The following is a 21,065-nucleotide window of genomic DNA, read 5'->3' as shown; positions in this document are numbered from 1 at the left end:
GTCTGTCCTTTCTGTGTCCTGCTGCGTTGACTGTATGAGCGTCGGTCATCTCACAGAGCTCAACATCATGTCACCTACTAAGTAATTTCATGTCCCAGGCTTTGGTAGTCCGTTTGGGCTACCATTTCCCAGATTTTGGTAGCCCCAAGGAAGAGTTGGTAGTCTTTGGACGCGGGACTACCGCTAATTTCGAGCCCTGCCGTTATGTCAAATTCAATAGAACATGGATTGATATCAACAGCATGAACCTGATAGGTTTATGGAGAAAAGCACAAGCTATAGGCTTTCAAGGGTATTCATAAATAGCTGATCAAATGTGAGTAAGTACTTGTGCTCGTGGCTGAGACGATAGAAAGACTAAATAGTGAACAGACCATAGACAAGAGGCCAAAATGACTCGAAAACTGGAGAAATTAAAAACGTAGGACAAAAGACAAGTGACATGCCACGTTAGTTTCTTTATATTTTATTAATTTATTGAAGTGAATTTTAAACAAATAATGATAGTAACTCCGTTCATTACAAAAGAGATAAAAGTTGGCAGACGATACATTGAGATATTGGTCAATCCATCAGCGCTACTGCACGGTATCAGAATTGTAATGTTGTTTTGAATGACACAGAAAAAATGAGATTTAAGCCGGCTTATTTTCAATTAATTGAGATGAGTCATATTTCCATGGACCTGATGTAGAGGCTGATAGTGCTGATATTTATTTCGATCCGTCTGTATTTATTATCACACAAGAAAATATATATCGAAGTTATCTAGGTTAAATACAAACAAACAGATGAGATTATTCCAGAGTAGAGTGCTATGTCAAGCAGCCTTGGTAAGACATGCGTCACGTGATTTACAAAAAATTGCGTACATGATTATGTTGGTGATGTCGAAAAATCTATTTTTTGCAAACAAAATCTGACATGTTTCCCAGCCAAAAGTTACCAATCTGCAAGTTTTTGCTGTCGTAGGTTGTACAATTTCAAATTTTCCACGAACCTAAGGTTTCGTTCGCTTATCGATCTTTCATTGGTCGATACAGGTGCATCTTCCATTACGGAATATGGCACACAATTTCTTCTTACAATTACTGTGTACAAGTCAAGACGCTGAAATTTATTACTTATGATTTGCCGCCAAAATTATGCTAATGATGTAATCTAAGCTTGTTCGGTTATACCTTTCCAACTATGGGCATTTATCATCTTATTCAACCCAATGAGAAATACGACTTGAACCACTGCAAGCCTATAATGTTGTCGACCCTGTTGGAACACGCGTGATTACGCCATATTAGATTTACATTTCCCCTCCTTAGGAAAGAGTAGATTTTTCGCATACGTCGTGACGAAAGTTGGTCAGAGTGTGAGTTAGTGTGCCAGATTGATTCTACTAGACCATAGACAGCGAATTCTCAATCTCTGTAGAGCTAATATGGTTTTCTCCGAAATATTACATATTGTTAGAACAATAAGATAATGTAGCATAAAAGAAATATGCGTAGACGAGGCTTGTCAGAGTTCAACAGTCGTACATAAGGTGTTCATAACCCTTCATCCCTTCTTTGTAATGTTTGTTGAAAGTCTCGTTTTGGCTGATGGTGAAGGCTTCCTTCCAGTTTCCAACGACACCTAGCAACAGAGAGGAGGAATAGATGACGTCATTTTAAATTATTTCTTAAAATCATTTATGAGTCTTTATATACCGTCACAAGCCGACGCTTCAAATTCTAATCGATGTAACTTTTAATGAATTTTCCAGTTTTTTTTTAACCCGTTTGTAAAATACAGCTCTTTTTTCTCATCCACAAATCATGTCGACATGTTCTGTTTCAACACACCTAACGTGGCAAACGTTCTGTTCATTTAAGGATGGTATTTGCAGCAATGAATGTAAAGTAACAAATAAATAATCGAAGAACGTATACATACATACATACATACATACATACATACATACATACATACATACATACATACATACATACATACATACATACATACATACATACATACATACATACATACATACATACATACATACATACATACATACATACATACATACATACATACATACATACATACATACATACATACATACATACATACATACATACATACATACATACATACATACATACATACATACATACATACATACATACATACATACATACATACATACATACATACATACATACATACATACATAGTTTACATACATACATACATACATACATACATACATACATACATACATACATACATACTTACATACATACATACATACATACATACATACATACATACATACATACATACATACATACATACATACATACATACATACATACATACATACATACATACATACATACATACATACATACATACATACATACATACATACATACATACATACATACATACATACATACATACATACATACATACATACATACACATACATACATACATACATACATACATACATACATACATACATACATACATACATACATACATACATACATACATACATACATACATACATACATACATACATACATACATACGAAAAATTCATGAGCTACGGACGGCAAAATAATATAAGATATCTAAAGTCGAAGAACTGACTGTATTTTCCATCCACGAACATGAAGCCTCAAAATCTCAGTAAAATTATCATTTCATAATACTTATCGGTAATCGCTGCTTTGATCAAACAGAACATGTTACCAGTATATTTTTAGGTCGGACATCTCCTGATCAAAAAATCCTTCCAGCTACATTATGCAAGATGACCAGTCTCGCCCCTCTGTTCTGTAGAAATATTATTTTCACCCAACAGTGACTAGTTCAACTTTTAGAAGACTGGTTATTTTTCGACTGCAACCTTACCTTTTCTTTGCCAAACTCCTTTTTTATTCAAGAAGATATCCCTGTCTTTCACAGTCTCCATTGCTTTCTTCATGTAGTCAAAACTTGTAACGTGAATGACTTGATCAATCTGCTCAGCGGTCAGATCTTTACCAAGAAACTCCGCTACCTTTCGAAACGACTCCTTTGGATTCTATGGAAAGTTGCAATTGGAAAGAAATATGTCGTCATTGTCAGTCAAGATGAGTCTATATGTATACTTGAACATGGCCGGCGCACTTCAAATTATCAGATCATGACGTGAATATATCTGAATCTTATCATATTGACTGTATAATTAATGCATGTAATTTTTAAGGACAGAAACTGGACCTAGGCCCTTTTACATGTAGTATAATCTCTTCTCTTTCTGAGATAAGGAAACTGACTCACATGAATAAAAATATTTGTTGTTGACAATCATAAATTATCTTATCAGAGATTTAGGAAGGTTGAAATCAAAAGAACGACATATGACCTTGTCGACCTGATGCGATGGGATGATGTAATATGCTATGACGTGTGATGAAATGATGTGACATTACGTGAAATGACGTAATGTGATAAGAGATGTTATGTGGTTTGGTATGTTGTGCTGTGATGTGTTTTATGTGATGTGATGTGATGTGATGTGATGTGATGTGATGTGATGTGATGTGATGTGATGTGATGTGATGTGATGTGATGTGATGTGATGTGATGTGATGTGATGTGATGTGATGTGATGTGATGTGATGTGATGAGATGTGGTGTGGTTAGGTGTGGTCTGGGGTGGGGTGGGGTGGTGTGATGTGATGTGATGTGATGTGATGTGATGTGATGTGATGTGATGCGGTGTGGTGTGTTGTAGTGTGATGCAGTCTGACGAATGGCAAAGAGTGGTATTGTATGGCTTGATATGACATAGTATCATGGGATATGACATGAGATATGATATGACATATGATACGAAATGATATGACACAAACCAATATGATATGATATGATATGACATGACATGATATGACATGATATGATATGACATGATATGATGTGATAAGATATGCTTTGATATGATATGATATGATAAGATATGATATGATATGATATGATATGATATGATATGATATGACATGTATGATATGACATGATATGATGTGATAAGATATGCTTTGATATGATATGATATGATATGATATGATATGATATGATATGATATGATAAGATATGATATGATATGATATGATATGATATGATATGATATGATATGATATGATATGATAAATAGTTGTTCGCATTTGTGTCTTGATGGCTTGTACTATTAACCAATATGACGGCCGTCTCATGAAAAATATCGTCGATCTATTCATAACAGATAAGTTTTCTTTCAAATGATTTACATCTGCTGGTTTGTTTTTTTATCGATATGAAACTTTCATCTTACCAGTCTGAGGTCCTCGTACCGTATCCACATCAACCATGGTTCGTTCTCGTACTTGGCCCAGGCTTTAGTGAAATCAGGGTATGGACCGTATACCGCTGGATTTTAGAAACAAAAAATAGCAGAATTTGAATCCACAGTCATGTTACAAATATCAAGCTAATAATGATTAAGATGACATGAAATGGTACAGTTATGTACACATAAATATTATGTATTCTCAAAAAGTGCAATACATTCAAATTAATCCATCCATATACGAATGTATGACAATTGAAGCGTGAATCTTATATTGTAACGTGTTGAGAAAGTCAACATGTACAAAATGTAGGTAGGTAGGTAGGTAGGTAGGTAGGTAGGTAGGTAGGTAGGTAGGTAGGTAGGTATCATTTGAGCCTAAAAGACATGATGTGGCAACTAACGTGGACAAGATGAGACGTCACGACTCCTGTATATATTGGATACGTCCATATGATAAAAACTTGTCAATGAGAAAACTAAATGAGGAAACTTAGTAAATGGTAAATGGATAGACTTACTCAATCCTTGCATGTAGGCCTCAAAGAGTTCGTTCCATTCCAAGGGAGAAAGGAAGCGTGTTGATCTATGCCATCCAAGCAGAGAAATTAGACAGTCCTTTGGGTTCCTGTCACAGACGATAGTCTTCACAGGCAAAACGACGGATGATGGAAAAAATTTAGATGGACAGACAGAGAGACAGAAAGAGTGAAAGAAGACAATTATTACAGGCAGAAAAGAGAAAGTGACAGAAAAGAGAAAAAAAATGGAATATGTTTATCCGAGTACCCATAGTAGAGATACCTATAAACTCATGATGAACACCCGATGTATGACACGACATACCAATACATAAATCCATAGATCAATCCGCCCTACCATTCGTCCAACCAACCAATCAATCAACCAACCGTCCATCTATAGTTATCAGTCAGCAAATCAATTAGACAGTGGGTATATCAATAATTATCATCCGACTACCAGTGTAAAAACTTGTAAGAATGTTCACGAACATACTGTCTTGCGAACCTAGTACAGTCGTTACAGCACAGAACACTTTGTTATATTGTTAGAGTATCACTGTACCACGGGTAGTAGTAACTGTCTGAGGTTCTATTTGCTGCAATTTTGATGTATACTTCAGTATCTTTGTTGTTCTGAATATACTTTCTTGTCTCACTCCAAAAACCTGTCGAAACGCTTGGTGTACAACTGTAGTACAAATAACCTGCGCAAAGTCCAGTCTCGCTGTTGAAAACTGAATTTCAGTCCAGGCATGAACTCATTTTTCAACAAACCTTTTTCATCCTATACGCAACGCATTGTGTTGACATGGCAAATACTTAGTATTTCAACACATTTTAGGGAAAGGACAAAGACAGAGCGTTTGTTTACTACATCAACGATATTGAAAATCTTATCAAAGGTTACATATATTGCCGCCATGTTCTTACAATGTATATCGCTGTTATATTTGTGCCCGACATCACAGAACTTACTTTTGGTTTCTTCTGATGCCACTCCTCGGGCATGTACTCGGGTAGCAGATGAGTCGGTATCCTTCTCGGAGAAGGCATTGGATCGATTACGGCTTTCACATTGGAAGGAAGATGCTCTATGCCATCCTCCACCAGATCCGGATGGATGGAGGGGCCGAATTCCAGGATCGGTATCTTCTCGAACAGCGACCTCGTCTTCAGGACTTCCAGGTTGTCGATGTTCAGCATGGCATCCAGAATTTCACATGCCCAGTTTGTACCTGAAATGTGGAGAAAAACATCCATTGGGTTTTCACTTTTGGCAAGTGGTCTGGCGATTCACAAAGGCGCACCCTCACCACTTTAGGTCTTTTTCTTTATGTACCTCTTTATGCAACTTTTTAATATGTAGTATGTACCTCGATATTGAAAGACTTAATGTATAAACTTTTGCTTGTACTTTTCGAAACGAAACTTGAAACCATTTCTTGTCGAGATCAAGAATAAAAATAAAGAGTCAAAATGCAAACTTTGGCACTACAAAAGCAACTTGCCCAATATTTATCGATATTTGAAATTCAAAATGTCCGCCAACCCTGTGTTACACCAGGAGAAAAATTAATATTCATTTTTTTACAAAAAACAAATCCCCTAGGTGAAACTTACTCCAGGAACTTCAAAATGACCCTATTCAAATTCTGGGCCAAATAAGTATTGGCAATGTAAAAGTTAAAGGTATACTGTCACCTGTTATAACTTTGCCAGGGTTACCATGGAAAGAGAAAATCTAACCAATCACAGATTTAATCGGGTGGCCGCTTTTTAAAAACAGCGCCCTCACAGGGCATTTTGAATACCAAGGAACGCCCCTTTGACCATATATGGGCATATTTAGATTACTGGTGACTGTATACCTTTAAAGAGTCCAAATATCTGCCCCAAAGGCGCATTCAGAAGTTACTGTATAAACTTGAACACAACTGTTACAACTAAAATCATAAACCCGACATTTCCGAATCAAGTAAAATGTTATCAACTCGCATATAAGTACTGGTCAGTTTTATTGCCTCGGGCTTGCCTTTTCATCAATGTGGTTTAATGTCTAAGGCGCTTTAAGTAAAATTGTTTGTTTGCCGTCCGCGTACCGGTAGGTTTCAGAGAAAATTTGAAAAAAAACCAAACACAATGTTAACACTATTGCAAATAAAAATATTATTTTTTCAAAAGAAACCAAAAAAAATGAACTTATATTAATGCACTTTGTGCTTTTGTCTGTGTTTGTTTTTACCCTTGCTGGTTGGTAGGTTTTTCAAAAAATCCGAGGACAGCAAACAAAGAATTTTATTTCAATGGCCGAAGTTTAAAACAGCATAAAGGCTAATTATGCGAAACATCTTGAAAGGTAGAAGTCAAATGGTTCGCGGATTATGATCGACGTTCGGCCAAGTCAGTTATACCCTCCCGAGCACGTGCGTATATAGCCGAGCTTTACCAACTCGGACGACGTTCAAGCAATTGTATTTGTACAAGATTCTGTTTTATGCCCTGAAATAACCCTTTCGAAACGTCTGTAATAACATTTTAATGTTTAACAGCTCTTACTTCCTTTTGTGGATCGCAAATTTTAAAGCTCAATTTCAATCAGCACTTTCGTCAAAACTGGTGACAGACAAAGAAAACAAGCAGTAGAGTTCGAAATAACTTAAAGCTGAAAAGTGTTTGACTCTCTTGGGCTGACCACAACAAGAAAACAACTGACAGCAATCACATCTGAGGTTTAAAAGGGCGCCAGCGCTACGATGACTCTGGGGTCAGACCATTATACTTCGGCAGCGGACCGAAATTTACTGTGACGAGAAGGAAAACAGATCGTGTAATTTAGTTACTTCAAAAATATTTGAGTGGTATCACACTGCATAAGAAATCTGCACCATTCTGACTAAATACAGATACTAGGGCGATACACGGGAGACCCGCCATGGGAGGCACGACGCGACGAATGAACGATTTCCACACTTACTATCTTGTCGTCTGGCTGGACACATTTCCAAACTGTTGACACTTTTATGACTGCTCTTGGGGAGTTTTAAGGGGTATACTTGCACTTGTGCGTTTGTGTATCACTGGATACACGTAATTCAATTTAAATTTATTTCTCACAGAATTGAAAAGATCCATTTTGATTGGGCAGATGATATTTTTTAACAAAGTCCACCAGAAGTACAAATGCTGTCTTTTAGGACAACTCGACTCACTTGTGTTTTTCCGTGTATCAAGTGTGCGGCTTGCGTCTGAAGACGAATTTGTTTGTATAGTAACCAAACCAAACTGATTTGCCCAATGCAGATTATGCGTAGGAGATTTTATTGGTAGAAACCTGAGATTAAGTAGTGTTTGGTGGCTTTGGGTGACAAAATTAGGCAGAATTTGAATGACTAATATTTTAAGCGAAAGTGTTGTTTTGGATTTAAAGAGATCTTGCTGTTCCTGTTTATACGTTGATGTCTCGTTAATTTTGTAATGTCTAAAGAACATGGAATTATGTACATGCGCGATGACCATAAAGATAAGGCTCGTCTGCCGGTCATCTGTTGCTGAATTCAATCAAATTGAAAAGAGGCACCGATTTGTTATATTACAGAAGTTTGTTTGTTTTTTTGTATGCTCTGCCACAAGATTCTAGAACTAAAGTTATGCTTCGATTTCTGCGTGTAAGTCCCTGTGACCCAGCATTACACGGGCTCCGTATGCGTGATTCTTATAAGGTCAAATTTGACTGCTGAGGTCAAAGTTGCCTTCATAGGTCAAAGGTGCTCACAAGCCTAAGGCAAGGAATGGATTTGACAATAAGTGAATTCAGTGCAACCATTTTGACGGGCAGCTAGGTGCGAGGGGCAGACATATGATCTGCGTCTAGTCATACACTATGGTTACCGGTACAATGGAAGAACATAAAGGCCTGTACACAACACCAGCTATTGACACTAGAATGAGCATTTTGGCATGATCGATTTCTATTCTTCGCCTTTCGCAAACAGTCAAACTTATCAAAGAAATTATTATCACAAAAATAATATAGTTAGTCAGTCATGGGTGTTACAGGATTTTGTAAATCATTTAGTCTGGATTGAAGAATATAATTTTATTTTCAATTGTATTTTCTCGGTAATTTTTCACAGGTTTATAACCATTAAACTAGCTTCTTTAAACTGTGACCCCAAGGCAGTTTTCTAAAACTTTACTCTCCGCCTGGAGTTTTTTTTAAATGTGACCCTCGCTTTCATTCCCCCCTGCCTTTCCAACCCCACCCTCACCGTAACTACAGAAGGCTTTCCTAAGCTAAATTCCCTGCGGCTCTGGCATGCCTGACTTTTCAAAATGTCAGTGCGAAATGCGCTTTTCATCTGCTGTGTTTATTCAAGTTATCAGAAGTGGTGTCTTATAAATCGTTTTGGCAGTGCAAGTGAAAAAACTTGCCGGTCACAATAATGAATAAACTTACTGATAGTACCCTAACGACAGGGAGCTGGTCATTTGTTCAGAAGTGGCGACCGTAAATTTTAATTAAATTGTTTTAAGTATAGTAAACGCATGTCTCATGAAAGTTTTGAAGGGTGCTTGAGATTGATGAACCTTTGTCACATCAGACACATACTACCTGTAAAATTTTTCAGGACTCACTCTGAAACCACTTCCCGCATTTCCAGATTCTGAAGGAATGCAGTGTTACAAAGTGCACAATGACCCTCTGCGGTAACTTTGACAGAGAACCCTTAACTTACCTGCCTTTGGATACGTGACTAGATACACGTCATCGTCGCGAACTTTCATAGTCTTCACGTTCGTCAGGACGTTGTTCTTCTCCATGATTCCGGGCATCACCAGGTCAGGCCTCATGAAATAGCACTTCTTCATCACCCTAGCCATTGTTTCTTCGTCCAGTTTGTCCATCTTTGTCAGCTGAAAGTCGTTTAAAAAATTAACAGGGTAGCCTGCGCTCAGAGGTCAGTGCAGCGGCGTTGTAAGTCGATATAATGGGCAGGCTACCTGTAAAACACTCTCTTATATGGCCAAAGAATAGAGTGCCGTACCATGACCCACTTTCGCTTGCTTTGTGAAAGCCTATTCAGCTGATCGTCTCGCTGGTTTAATCTCAGAAGAGGCAAGTAGAAAGTGCATGTTGTCTGGCTGTTGGCCAGTGTGCCTCATTAGCATTGACTGACTAGCTAGAAGTTTTCACGCCCGTTTTTTGAGGAAACCTGCAACGCGACAGCTGAGCAATTGTAACGTTACTGATAATGCAAAGTGTCACTCGTCAATACACTAAATGCATCCAAAAATGAATATGATGAGGTAGGACGATAATTTATTTTTTGAGCACTTCATGTTGGGTAGTCGAGCAGCGCCATTAAAAAGATAAAGTCTTTCTTTCTCTGACACGGTAACTCTTATTATCTCCTTAAACGAATTTGTGCCTATTTCGAACTTCGCGACGAGTGTTAAACAAAAACTCCACTTGGTGCAACAAAATATTTTTTCATAGCACACCTGTAATGCTGTTGTCTCCGCTATTCGCGCAACGTTAAAATAAATGTCTGATTTCAGACAACGAAGTCCATGATCAGCTTGTGTGACGTCACGAGAGAAAAACACAGAATGTACTTTTTTCTGGGACGTACTGTGGGTAACCGAAGGCAATGGTGCAGGCATATCCGATGACAAAGCATGCCGAAATAAAGTGTTTACCACTGTTGTGAATGAAACACAAGGAATGAATACACTGACCATATCTATTCAAATTAGAAAGTTGCGTTCAGAAATTTCACTTTTACTTGCCGTCTGTATTTGCTACGTAGACGACAAGTTAACTTTAACAAATTTCGGAACTTGGCTGTCTACACTTAGGAATTTCGCCTTTTCTATACTGACCAAAATATACAAAGAATTTTTTTGAAATATAATATTTTGTGCCTACACAAATCATTACAGTCATCCCTTTAACACTTCCTATACAAACATTATTTGCTTTACAAACTTGATGCATCATGTTGCTATTAAAGATGGCGGTTCTAACGACACATGAAGAGTGCATTAGCGATAGCCACTCAAGCTTATTCCTGTCAAACTACTAAAAATACCTCTGTTTTTATCTTGTGACTTATAGAAGGTGTCACTTGGACCGATAACAATGTCAAATTGGCGACCCATGTAATCTCCTTGACTCTTTCTTTGCCTAAGAAGTTAGAACGGGAGCTCAATGTTGGTCGGTTATTAAAATGTCGTGCGCTCTAAATCAATCTACAGCCCTTGTTCAAATACGTGTAACAGGTAAGCACATGCCGGTCTGACGGCATAGGATTTGCGTTAAAAACGCAATTTTTTCCATATAGCATTCTCCACCTTTTCTAAAATTTCAAGCGTACGAAATTTTACGCACAATATTGGTGTTCGGCCTCGTTAATATAGCCCTTTAAAGTTGCCGTGTTAATAGGACCGTTATCAGGGCTGGTGCCTAGTATCCAAGTCAACGTCGCTCCGTTTTATGAGACATTGTAAAATACGGATTATATACATCTATACATGCACCTGGTCGTCAAAACGCTTCTGATTGTGATCGCTTCTGTTCAGACGTTTGAGATATTTTGTGTGAACGCCAGGCAAGTCTTGGTACAGAATGATTGATCTGATTTCAATGATTGATATAGTACTATTAATCAAGGCATTAATTGGGCGGAAAGCGATGCATTGTTACCAAAATAATCAGTCTTCCCACCAAGGTACGAGGAGGTACGGTCCAAAAATCGATCATTGGCAATGGCATCGGGGGATTGAATCTGTCCCATTCACAAGTCATCGTAAAAGGTCCGAATTCACGTGGGTTTAAAAAAAAAGCAGGGCACTAAGGGACTAACACGCCGCCCTAGTCTCCAAAGCTAACAAAGCTAATTTCTTAAGTACAATAAGTCCTGAACAGTTCAGAATGTAGTATATCAGACAATTAACAATCTGTAGTTATGCGGCGTTGTGATTTGTGGCGGTTGCTGTATCCGATAGTGACAATGGTAGCAATAATGGCCGTTAGTTGCGACAGAGTCGATGCGCTGGCTTTGTTTTAATAAAATTTTGTAGGCTGCTGCTGCTGCTGATGATGATGATGGTGGTGGCGAATGATATCCATGTATGCATACAGTGGCGATTTGTCGTAAAGTAATAGTATAACCAACTTGTCTGGTGGTTAACGCCGATGACGGCTGTTGCAATGTTTGTGAAGTCACCGATTATCTGTGATGCAACAATTATCGCTCTTACGACAACCTAACGCATTTTACCGAGGCACTTTGAGTCGAGCTGTTGACATCGGTCGTGTCTGTCCCGTTCTCTATACGTCTTTTTTCAGCAAACGGAGGGTACACACATATGTAAAGGCATTTTCGCGTCATTAATCAATCGATGAATTGATCTTAAATGGCGATCATGCTGGTTGGTATGTTGGTGAATCTTGGCAATAGGACGGCTGTTTTGGTAAACTTTGTTGGTATGATCATTTCTGTTAGGTAGTGCGAAATCATGTGACCATTCATATCTACAAATTCAGTACCTAAGAAAGTCTTCTTATCCCCTCTTGCACGAAATTAACCCCATGAGTGCTGTGATTTTCCCACCAAAATTTAAATGCAACATTTTGCTAATTTTTATGAACTTTAGTGAATTTTTTTTGATAACTTTGGACCTAATGAACATCACATTTCTTTGGCTACAGTTTTTAATCAAAATTTTGGCAAAAACTAGAAAAAAAATTGACTAGGGTATATTTTATAAAAGTGACCAAAATTGACTTTGGCGCTCAGAGGGTTAGGTTGTTTTGGACACTTTGACAGAGTCAGGTGATTGAAGACTAGTGGTAATGTATTTTGACAGGCTGAATACAAAAACACGCGTAATTACCCCTCAAGTGCCTTTCGACCGCATAGGTTTGCGTTTGCGGGTTTTCAATGTCAAACAGTCGATTACTGCACTTGTAAGGTGTGCATTCGAGTTATGAAACCTAACAACATGCCGAAAACAACGATTATTGAACCAGTCATAAAACGCCACATTTCTATGGACCCGTTTGAAGGGACTTGATTTCTTTTGACTTGTTCTGGTTCCGATTTCACTGGTGGTTGGAAACTTGAAACGTGACCTCATAATCTGTAATGAGGGCGCTGAGACAAACATGTTGTATCCCTTTCAAGACCATACAGAGAGAGATAGGGTACAATTTCAGGTATTTTCGTCTACTCAGTCCATTTCTAAATATTACCGAGCTCAGTAATGGCATTGCGTGCCTGACTCATGATGAACATTTCGTTTCGACTTAATGGGGTTATTGACAAGTATAAACAATCTTGTAAGAAAATAGCTCGCAAAAAATCGCTGACTGATCCTAGATTCCCGACCATGATAATTATCATGACGTGGTGGAGAGGACGAAGTCACGTAATGACACGTCAGTCCTTTTTTCTAGGGCAAAGTAAATCGAATGTCAAAATGTGTGTCTAGGTAACGAACAGGCACAGATTTTGAACCTCTTATGGTCAATTAAAACCTCTTGCCTCTCAGACTTTGATCGAGCAACAACGCCTACTACTGACCTACATAAATCTTAACAGCGTCTTCCTATGCTTGGCTTTCAAATTATTGAGATAGGCGAAAAAACAGAATTAAGATGCTCTTGTAACGATTATGTTGTCGTCAAGTATGCATTTTTAAAGGTGAAAATGGCTGTTTGGCGAACGAAAGTTGGTTAAATGCAATGCAATTTTGTGGAAATTGAGATGTTCTGCTCTTGATAGTCAATAATGTCAACAATTTTTCGTAAAATTTACAGCGGGTCTCTAATTTCAGTAAGAGACGTGTCAACAGCAGGGCGTGGAAATTTCAAAGTCACGTTTAACTCACCTGAATAGCTTTAATCAGCGATGATAGTTAAAAGCTGTGGTTTCACGACTTGACAAATAAACACCGTGGAACGCAAAAAAAGGACAAGAGAAGTAGCAACACTGAGACACGCAATAGCGATGCAGTCGACTGTTATACTAGTATTAGTCTGTGATCTTTTTATTGTCCACCTTTAACAAGTATTAACGCATGCGCTATACACACGTTAGTTTCCCTTTATATAGTTTATGGGTTCCCGGTTAGCTCGACTTTGCAAGTAACTATGGTGCAGGGTTCTTAAAATATAGAGTCGGCTTTAAAAAAAAAATAAGAGAGAGAAAGAGAGAGAGAGAGAGAGAGAGAGAGAGAGAGAGAGAGAGAGAGAGAGAGAGAGAGAGAGAGAGAGAGAGAGGGATATACACACACACACACACACACACACATATATATATATTTAGAGAGAGAGAGAGAGAGAGAGAGAGAGAGAGAGAGAGAGAGAGAGAGAGAGAGAGAGAGAGAGAGAGAGAGAGAGAGAGTTGGTTTACACCTTTGTAGTGACCTCAGATAACGACAGTAAGTTTGAATGCCACTTACTCCCCAAAAGTTTTCGTCTCACTGAGATGTTTGTTATAGTTGAACACAATTGAAATGCTCTTAACAGCTGAAACGCATCAACATATCAAGTTAACCCCAGACTGCCCTACTTTTAGACCCTTGACTCAGTCAGTGGCCCATCAATTTTTTTTACGTAGTCTCTGGTCCACATCTAGATAAAAGAGGCGGGTTACCTCGATTTCCAAAGATGACGTCACAACACTAGGGAGCAAAAACGATGTAGGGGATGAAAAAAATGTATACAAAGACACGTCAAAAAGACTCAAATTTAGTTTACAGTGGACAAGTTGATCTTGACATAGCACACTAAGACGACAAACTCTGATTGTAAATAGAATGAAATTGGAATTCCCCTTCAATGGAATCATGTGTCTCTGTCGAGTCAACCTAATTGTCTTCCATTAGTTTTTTGGGGTAATTGTGCGGCTGTCTGGCCCATGCTATCAAATAGCCTTGACATTCTGCTGGCCGGGATAAAGTAAACACTTTTCATCGATCATTGGATTGTAAATGGTGCTTGTTATAATGTCAGGTCGTACATGGTGTGTTGTAAACAACAATGGTCTGGTCTATGCCTACGTATATTACAATCACTTCCGTACATACATGTACAGCCATCCTCTGTCGCCACATGTCTATTTTATTGCCTGTCTATCTGTCTATCTGTCTGTCTATCAGTGTCTGTCTGTCTGCCATATGTGAAAGTATCGTTTTGCCTTTCCTTGGCCTTTGGGTAGATACTTGAAATATTGATTAGTCTTCAGTTACTGTGCTTGGAGTACACAATTCTTCCCTGTACGATACTTTGCGTGATCTGCAGACCATTACTGTGACCAAACTCGAGCGCTTTTGCAAGTCAAGTGCTACAAACAACGATAGTTTGAGTGTTGTAACTTATTCTGTAAACAGTCCGTCTTTTTAAAAAAATGCGTTGATGGGCTTTCACTCAACTTTCACAGGCATCAAGGATTTCCAACTGACACTTATACTTGTAATTGTGGTTAGGCACATTAGCACCCTTTTAAATGTAGACTTTACAACGCAAGTAATCGACAGGACACCGTTTAGTTTGTGTGTTTTATTGTCAGATATTGTAATGCATGCATACAATACCGTGTGTGTTTCTGCTAAAGTCTTCAACACTTGTAGAGTGGAGGAACAGTTTGGCTGTTGAGAATGGTATTTTAAATGCTAAGAAGTCGAAGTTCATGTCCGAGAACGATAGAGAATCTCCAACATTTCTCACTCTATCCTAAGGTATTATAGTATGGAAACGAAACGTTTTAGATTTTGCTCATCACGTGTATTTGAAGGCAACGTCTTTCACAGAAATGTTCATCAAAAGCCATTATATCAAACTTAGAAAGCGTCAGTTGCATTTCAAATCCTGTGTTTGTCATAAATATTCCATTTGATTTCAGGTTGCCAGCTCTGTCTTTGTTTGTCTCTGAGAGAGAGAGAGAGAGAGAGAGAGAGAGAGAGAGAGAGAGAGAGAGAGAGAGAAGAGAGAGAGAGAGAGAGGAGAGAGAGAGAGAGAGAGAGAGAGGAGAGTGAGAGAGAGAGAGAGAGAGAGAGAGAGAGAGAGAGAGAGAGAGAGAGAGACTTGCTTTCACCCATTGCTGGGTGTGCTTTTCCTGTTAAATGTATTAGGGAGCTTTCAGTAATTACAGGTTGGGGTGGGCCGGGGGAATTGGGGGGAGGGTCACTTTTTAGAAAACAGTTCAAGGGGGAGGGTCACTTTTTATAAACCTATCTTGGGGGGAGGGTCAGTTTAGACAGAAGCTAATATTACGGCCAAAACTTTGATTGTCCGTGTGATATTTCCTGAATAAGAAATCACCAACAAAATACGCACACACTTATAAACCGCCATGCATAGTGAATTGACATTTGGTGAAATTCCAAAATCAAATTTCTTACACAACCATAGACTTGTAACCACTCTAGTCTAATCAAGAACAATAATGTGAATAATCAAGCATACATAAATGCACAGATTTATCTAATTTTGTACTGAAAAAAAATTACTCATTGTTTCATCATAGACCCCAATGCATAGTGAATCGACATTTTGGTGAAATTTCAAAATCAAATTTCTTGCACAACCATGGACTTGCAACCACTCTAGTCTTATCAAGAACAATAATGTGAATAATCAAGCATACATAAATGCACAGATTTATCTAATTTTGTACTGAAAATAAATTATTCATAGTTTCATCACAGACCCCAATGCATAGTGTATGGACATTTTGGTGAAATTCCGAAATCATATTTCTTGCACAACCATAGACTTGTAACCACTCTAGTCTAATCAAGAAAATTAATATCAATAATCAAGAGTACACAAATGCAAAGATTTACCTATTTTTGTATTGGAAAAAAACTATTCATAATTTCATCATAAACACCATGGATAGTGAACCAACTTTTTAGATGAAATTCAGAAATCAATTTCTTGTACACAAATGTTCATTTTACTTCCCTATTCAAGCAAAGTACATTTAAATACATTATCAAACATATATAAAATACAGATATAGCATGTTTTGTGGGGGCAAATTGTCAATAATTTGCCTGATAGACTCCATGTATTATGATTTGATATTTTTGGATGAAGCACTAAATCAGCTACATCTTGCCTTCTTATAGTTGCACAAAATATGGTGACCCTCCCTAAACTGAATGAAATACCATATCTCTTCAAAAATTCTTGCGTGATAAATTGCGACTGTCCCTCCAAAAACACCAGCCCTCCCCTCTGTAATTTGTCCCAAACATAACAATTGAACCAATTGTTATGTAAATTAGCTGATTCTGTTTTAGTTATTCCCGGGAGAATACCGCAGTGGTGGGGGGAGGGTCAAGTTTTAGAATGTCGGGCAAGGGGGAGAATCACATTTTAGACAGGAGGATAAGGGGGAGGGTCACATTTTACGGTACAGGAGTTCGCGAAATTCCCCCGGCCCACCCCCCTGTAGGCTCCCTTATAAAATTCAATGTTGTACACGTTGACCAAAGTGTCATGCTGATGCCCGAGTTTTCATCAAAATCCTGACGTAGACATAGAAAATGTTCAGCACAATAGAGAAAGTAGACACAAGACAGAGGATTGAACCAAAGCTGACATCTTCCTATTACAGTCGCTATTAGTCTTGATAAATAATTTTCGATATTTCGTGATTTAGTTCAACCTGCGAGTCACGTTCTTTCAACCAAAGCACGATAAAGAGATTGGCGCGTAACGATCGTACATTCTTTCTGTAATTGCATACCGTGTGCCAGTTCATATCGCTGTGTCGGACGATTTCAAGGTCTCCGGGATCAACATGTGCTCAGGTTACAGCTAATCAACCTGTAGCTCAGTCGTGCCAGTCGGTGTGCTATCGGGCAGTTAGCAAATTTTTACATAACATCCGTTGTATACTGTATGAGATAATGTTGTTCCGCTAACTGACAATTTTCTATCGATTTGTGTTGAGGTATCTTTGTGTGTTAGTATTATCTTTTTGCATCGGTCTTGGCATACTTAACGATTGGCAGAGATGTGAAATCGTGTAACATAGCTCTCTCTCTCTCCCTCTCTCTCTCTCTCTCTCTCTCTCTCTCTCTCTCTCTCTCTCTCTCTCTCTCTCTCAACTGGACCTTGGGTCAATGTTTTAGTCGATTTTGTTCTGGTTTTTTCTGCGATCTCGCTATGCACATAACATTACTGTAGACAACTTCTGCCCTACTATATATGACTGACAAAACTTTCATATTTTGACAAACATACGGACGACATGTTTTCCTTCTGATACACATCGAGATACAATCACGTATTGTGTATGAAATCACGCCGACGTGCGTTGAAAATATAGGGTTCGGGCTCCTCCACTTTAGGAACGCACATCTTACGCTGTTCACCAAAAAGCGTTGCACAACTGTGTTCCGCTTCGACGTCGCATAAGGGTAGCTACGTTCACTGTCCGGTTGGGGTAAGTGCACGAAAAGTCCTGGTGACATTTTCTTATTTTCCAGTCCCCCGAGGCATCACAGAAACGGGTTACTGGACGCTCGTAAATTTTCTGAATGAGGACTCATCACCTGGCCTTTTTAAAACTGTCGTCAGTTCACGAGTGGGACGTTCTGAGAGTCCAGCCTGTCCTCTGCCATGGCGCGAAAGCAAACATCATTCGAACTCGCGCGACGTAGAGAGTGCTGTAATACATATCATGTTATGAAACCTTGAACGTGTACACACAATGGTGGTGTTTATTGTTACCAATTCGTTGGAAGTTTGCTAAGTTTTGCAAGTTGTGAACACTGAAATATTTTTGTATCTGTCATTTGATGTCGCGACCTCTCTCGAAATCAGCACGCGACATAAACCTTACACTTTAACCGGGTATGGCGTCACAAATTGCCATTAATTCGTTTCCGTTCAACCGAATGCGAATCATAATGGTTTTGTTTTTATCAGGGTCTTCGTTGTGAGGCTGATTGTCATGTGCATTGGTTTATCCCACTCTCTTCTTGACACAATAGCTGACACACTTTTTTCCATTGTAAATTGACAATTACGTACGTCGTACTTGTACCTGGCGTGATTATCAAGGTATTTTTCCATTGTTTACCCCACATGATTTCCTAATAAGACCATACACCTCACAAATACACTACTTTTAGGGCGCGTGGTCTTCCTAAACTGCCGCTGCCACATGCTAACAACTTTTGTTTGTTTTATCCCATCCCGAGTGATGTTACAAAACAAACATATCTCTCCCCTACTTCTATTCCGCATAAACATTTTGATTTTGTTAGATAATGACACGCTCAATGTCCACCCTCTGAGCAGAGATGGCCATTTCAAGCTTCAGTGTAGCGATCGAAGAATCGTTATTTGTGCAGGAATTCCCGTTTCCGATTTTCTAAGAGTGTCCAGTGTCCAGCATTGAAATATATGGGCTAACTATTTATTCGACTATTTACATTCACTGTGCGTTCAGGTAAACTACATTAGCTCATATTCTGTGCATATATGTTCATCTTTTACAAATGGTAAAGCCACATTCAGTCGACAATGGTGAATTCCAAAAGATAAATACTTCGGAAACTGTCTTCTTGTGTCGCCGGTAGCTAGAAGTCAGCACACAATACACGCAAACGATACACCCTTCGTGTAATCTTCATCGGAACGCATGGTATCGTATACTTCAATGGATTAAGTGCCCTGGATGTGATATATAGGCGTTTTAATGTTGATCAGATAGCGGTGTATTAGGAATGAACGGTGTACTAGGAATGTGGTCATTTTGATATGTTCCATGGTATACATGTACACTCTGATTATTGTCCATGGTGTATCGCCTAATGTGCTAAGATGGAGAATATGTTGAAAGGACGTGAGTGTAGTTCTCTTCGGAAATTCGACAGATTAAAATACAAGTGCCTTTGGCTACCGGTTCAGATTCTTTAGACTCTTAAATTATTTGTTCAAACGCCTGTCCCAAGCCACTCTAATAAATTTAAATGTTATCACGAATTTACAATCAGCCCAGTCGGATGGGTCTGAATGGGTGTCTGTGGGCGAAGGGGGTCAGAATGAAATATCAAAGTGCTGTTAGGGTTGTTTAGTAACGCCATTGTCTGGCCTGAGATAACATTTTCAACTAGAAGACAATGCCTCGCTGTGAAGAGAGTGCACCGAATGACGACACATGTATGGCCTGGGTATAGACCAGGTTTTCATGTACCAATAATACAAGAAGAATAGCCCATGCAGCCACTCTCAAAAGGGTCTATGCTCAAAGAAAAGACAAAATTTGAAGAAAAACGGCGCCCGCGTTATTCAGCCGGTCAAAAACTGGCTGTGATCACACTGCCTAGGAACAAAGAGTATTATGTAGTATGCGCCTCGAAGGTGCAAGACGTAACCCTTTGCCAAACTTTCCCCAATAAAGCTGTCAATCATACCTTTAAAAACAAGAATTAAAATACAGGGGTCGCTGAGCAAAGTTCTGTACTGGAGAAAATACCTGACATACCGGTTTTTGAAATTCAAAATGGCCGCTATCCCTGTATTAACTCTACGAAGAGAATTTTTTTTATTTTCAAAAAAAATGAGGTGATTTTTTTTTTACTCCAAAAGTTTTAAAGTCAGCCCCTACGAGCGGGAGGCAATAAAAAGTATTGGAAACATTTGAGAGTCCGAATATCTGTCCTCGAGGCGCATTCTACCTTAAGGTAGTATGCACCTCGAAAGTGAAAGACTGAAACTTTTGCTCAAACTTTCCTCAAGGAATCTTCCATTCTCTTTCAAAATCAAGAAAAAAAATCAAGGGTCACCATGCAATTTTTTGAACAAGAGAAACAAATAACATTAAGATTTACCGATACTTGAAATTCAAAATGGCCGCCATTCCTGTGTTAACTCTATGGGGTAAAAATTAAATATTGTATTTTCGAAAAACTAAGACGATGAAAGATTTTCTCTCTGCAAGAGCTTTAAAATGAGCCCCCACAAGTAGTAGATCAGAAAAATAAGTAGAAATTTGAGAGTCCGAATATCTGTCCCCAAGGTGCGTTCTACCTTAATGCGTTCACCCATCGCAAAAGTTATACCATTTCAAAGGAAATTGTCGTAACATTTGCGCATTGTTTTGAATTCGTTTTCCTTATTCATATTCATTAACACAGTGTATACAAGTGGA

The 21,065-nt window shown here is 38.5% G+C and overlaps 2 protein-coding genes across 3 annotated transcripts in view; one reads left to right on the top strand and one right to left on the bottom strand.

The window, feature by feature from the left end:
- Positions 1-450: 450 nt before the first annotated feature.
- Positions 451-13,923, bottom strand: LOC139118797 (sulfotransferase 1B1-like). 2 transcript variants are annotated; one of them, XM_070682261.1, is made up of 7 exons: positions 13,780-13,923; positions 9,621-9,798; positions 5,860-6,119; positions 4,882-5,005; positions 4,346-4,440; positions 2,905-3,076; positions 451-1,632 (listed from the first exon to the last, which is right to left on the bottom strand). In XM_070682261.1, the coding sequence occupies exons 2-7, from the start codon at positions 9,787-9,789 to the stop codon at positions 1,523-1,525; spliced, it is 930 nt and encodes a 309-aa protein (XP_070538362.1). In that variant the 5' UTR covers positions 9,790-9,798; positions 13,780-13,923; the 3' UTR covers positions 451-1,522. The 2 variants fall into 2 exon arrangements, with proteins under 2 accessions (XP_070538362.1, XP_070538360.1); XM_070682259.1 differs by lacking the exon at positions 13,780-13,923 and having other exon boundaries at positions 9,621-10,058.
- Positions 13,924-18,237: 4,314 nt separating this feature from the next.
- LOC139118796 (sulfotransferase 1C4-like) overlaps positions 18,238-21,065 on the top strand; it is a 57,408-nt gene continuing 54,580 nt past the window's right edge. Inside the window, exon 1 of the mRNA XM_070682258.1 lies at positions 18,238-18,350. The gene's annotated coding sequence lies outside the window, so the exon portion shown is untranslated. The remainder of the gene's footprint in view (positions 18,351-21,065) is intronic.

This window comes from Ptychodera flava, chromosome 19 (assembly GCF_041260155.1).
Source record: "Ptychodera flava strain L36383 chromosome 19, AS_Pfla_20210202, whole genome shotgun sequence".
In the NCBI taxonomy this organism is placed as follows: Eukaryota; Metazoa; Hemichordata; class Enteropneusta; family Ptychoderidae; genus Ptychodera; species Ptychodera flava.
This window is presented reverse-complemented; position numbering and strand designations above follow the sequence as displayed.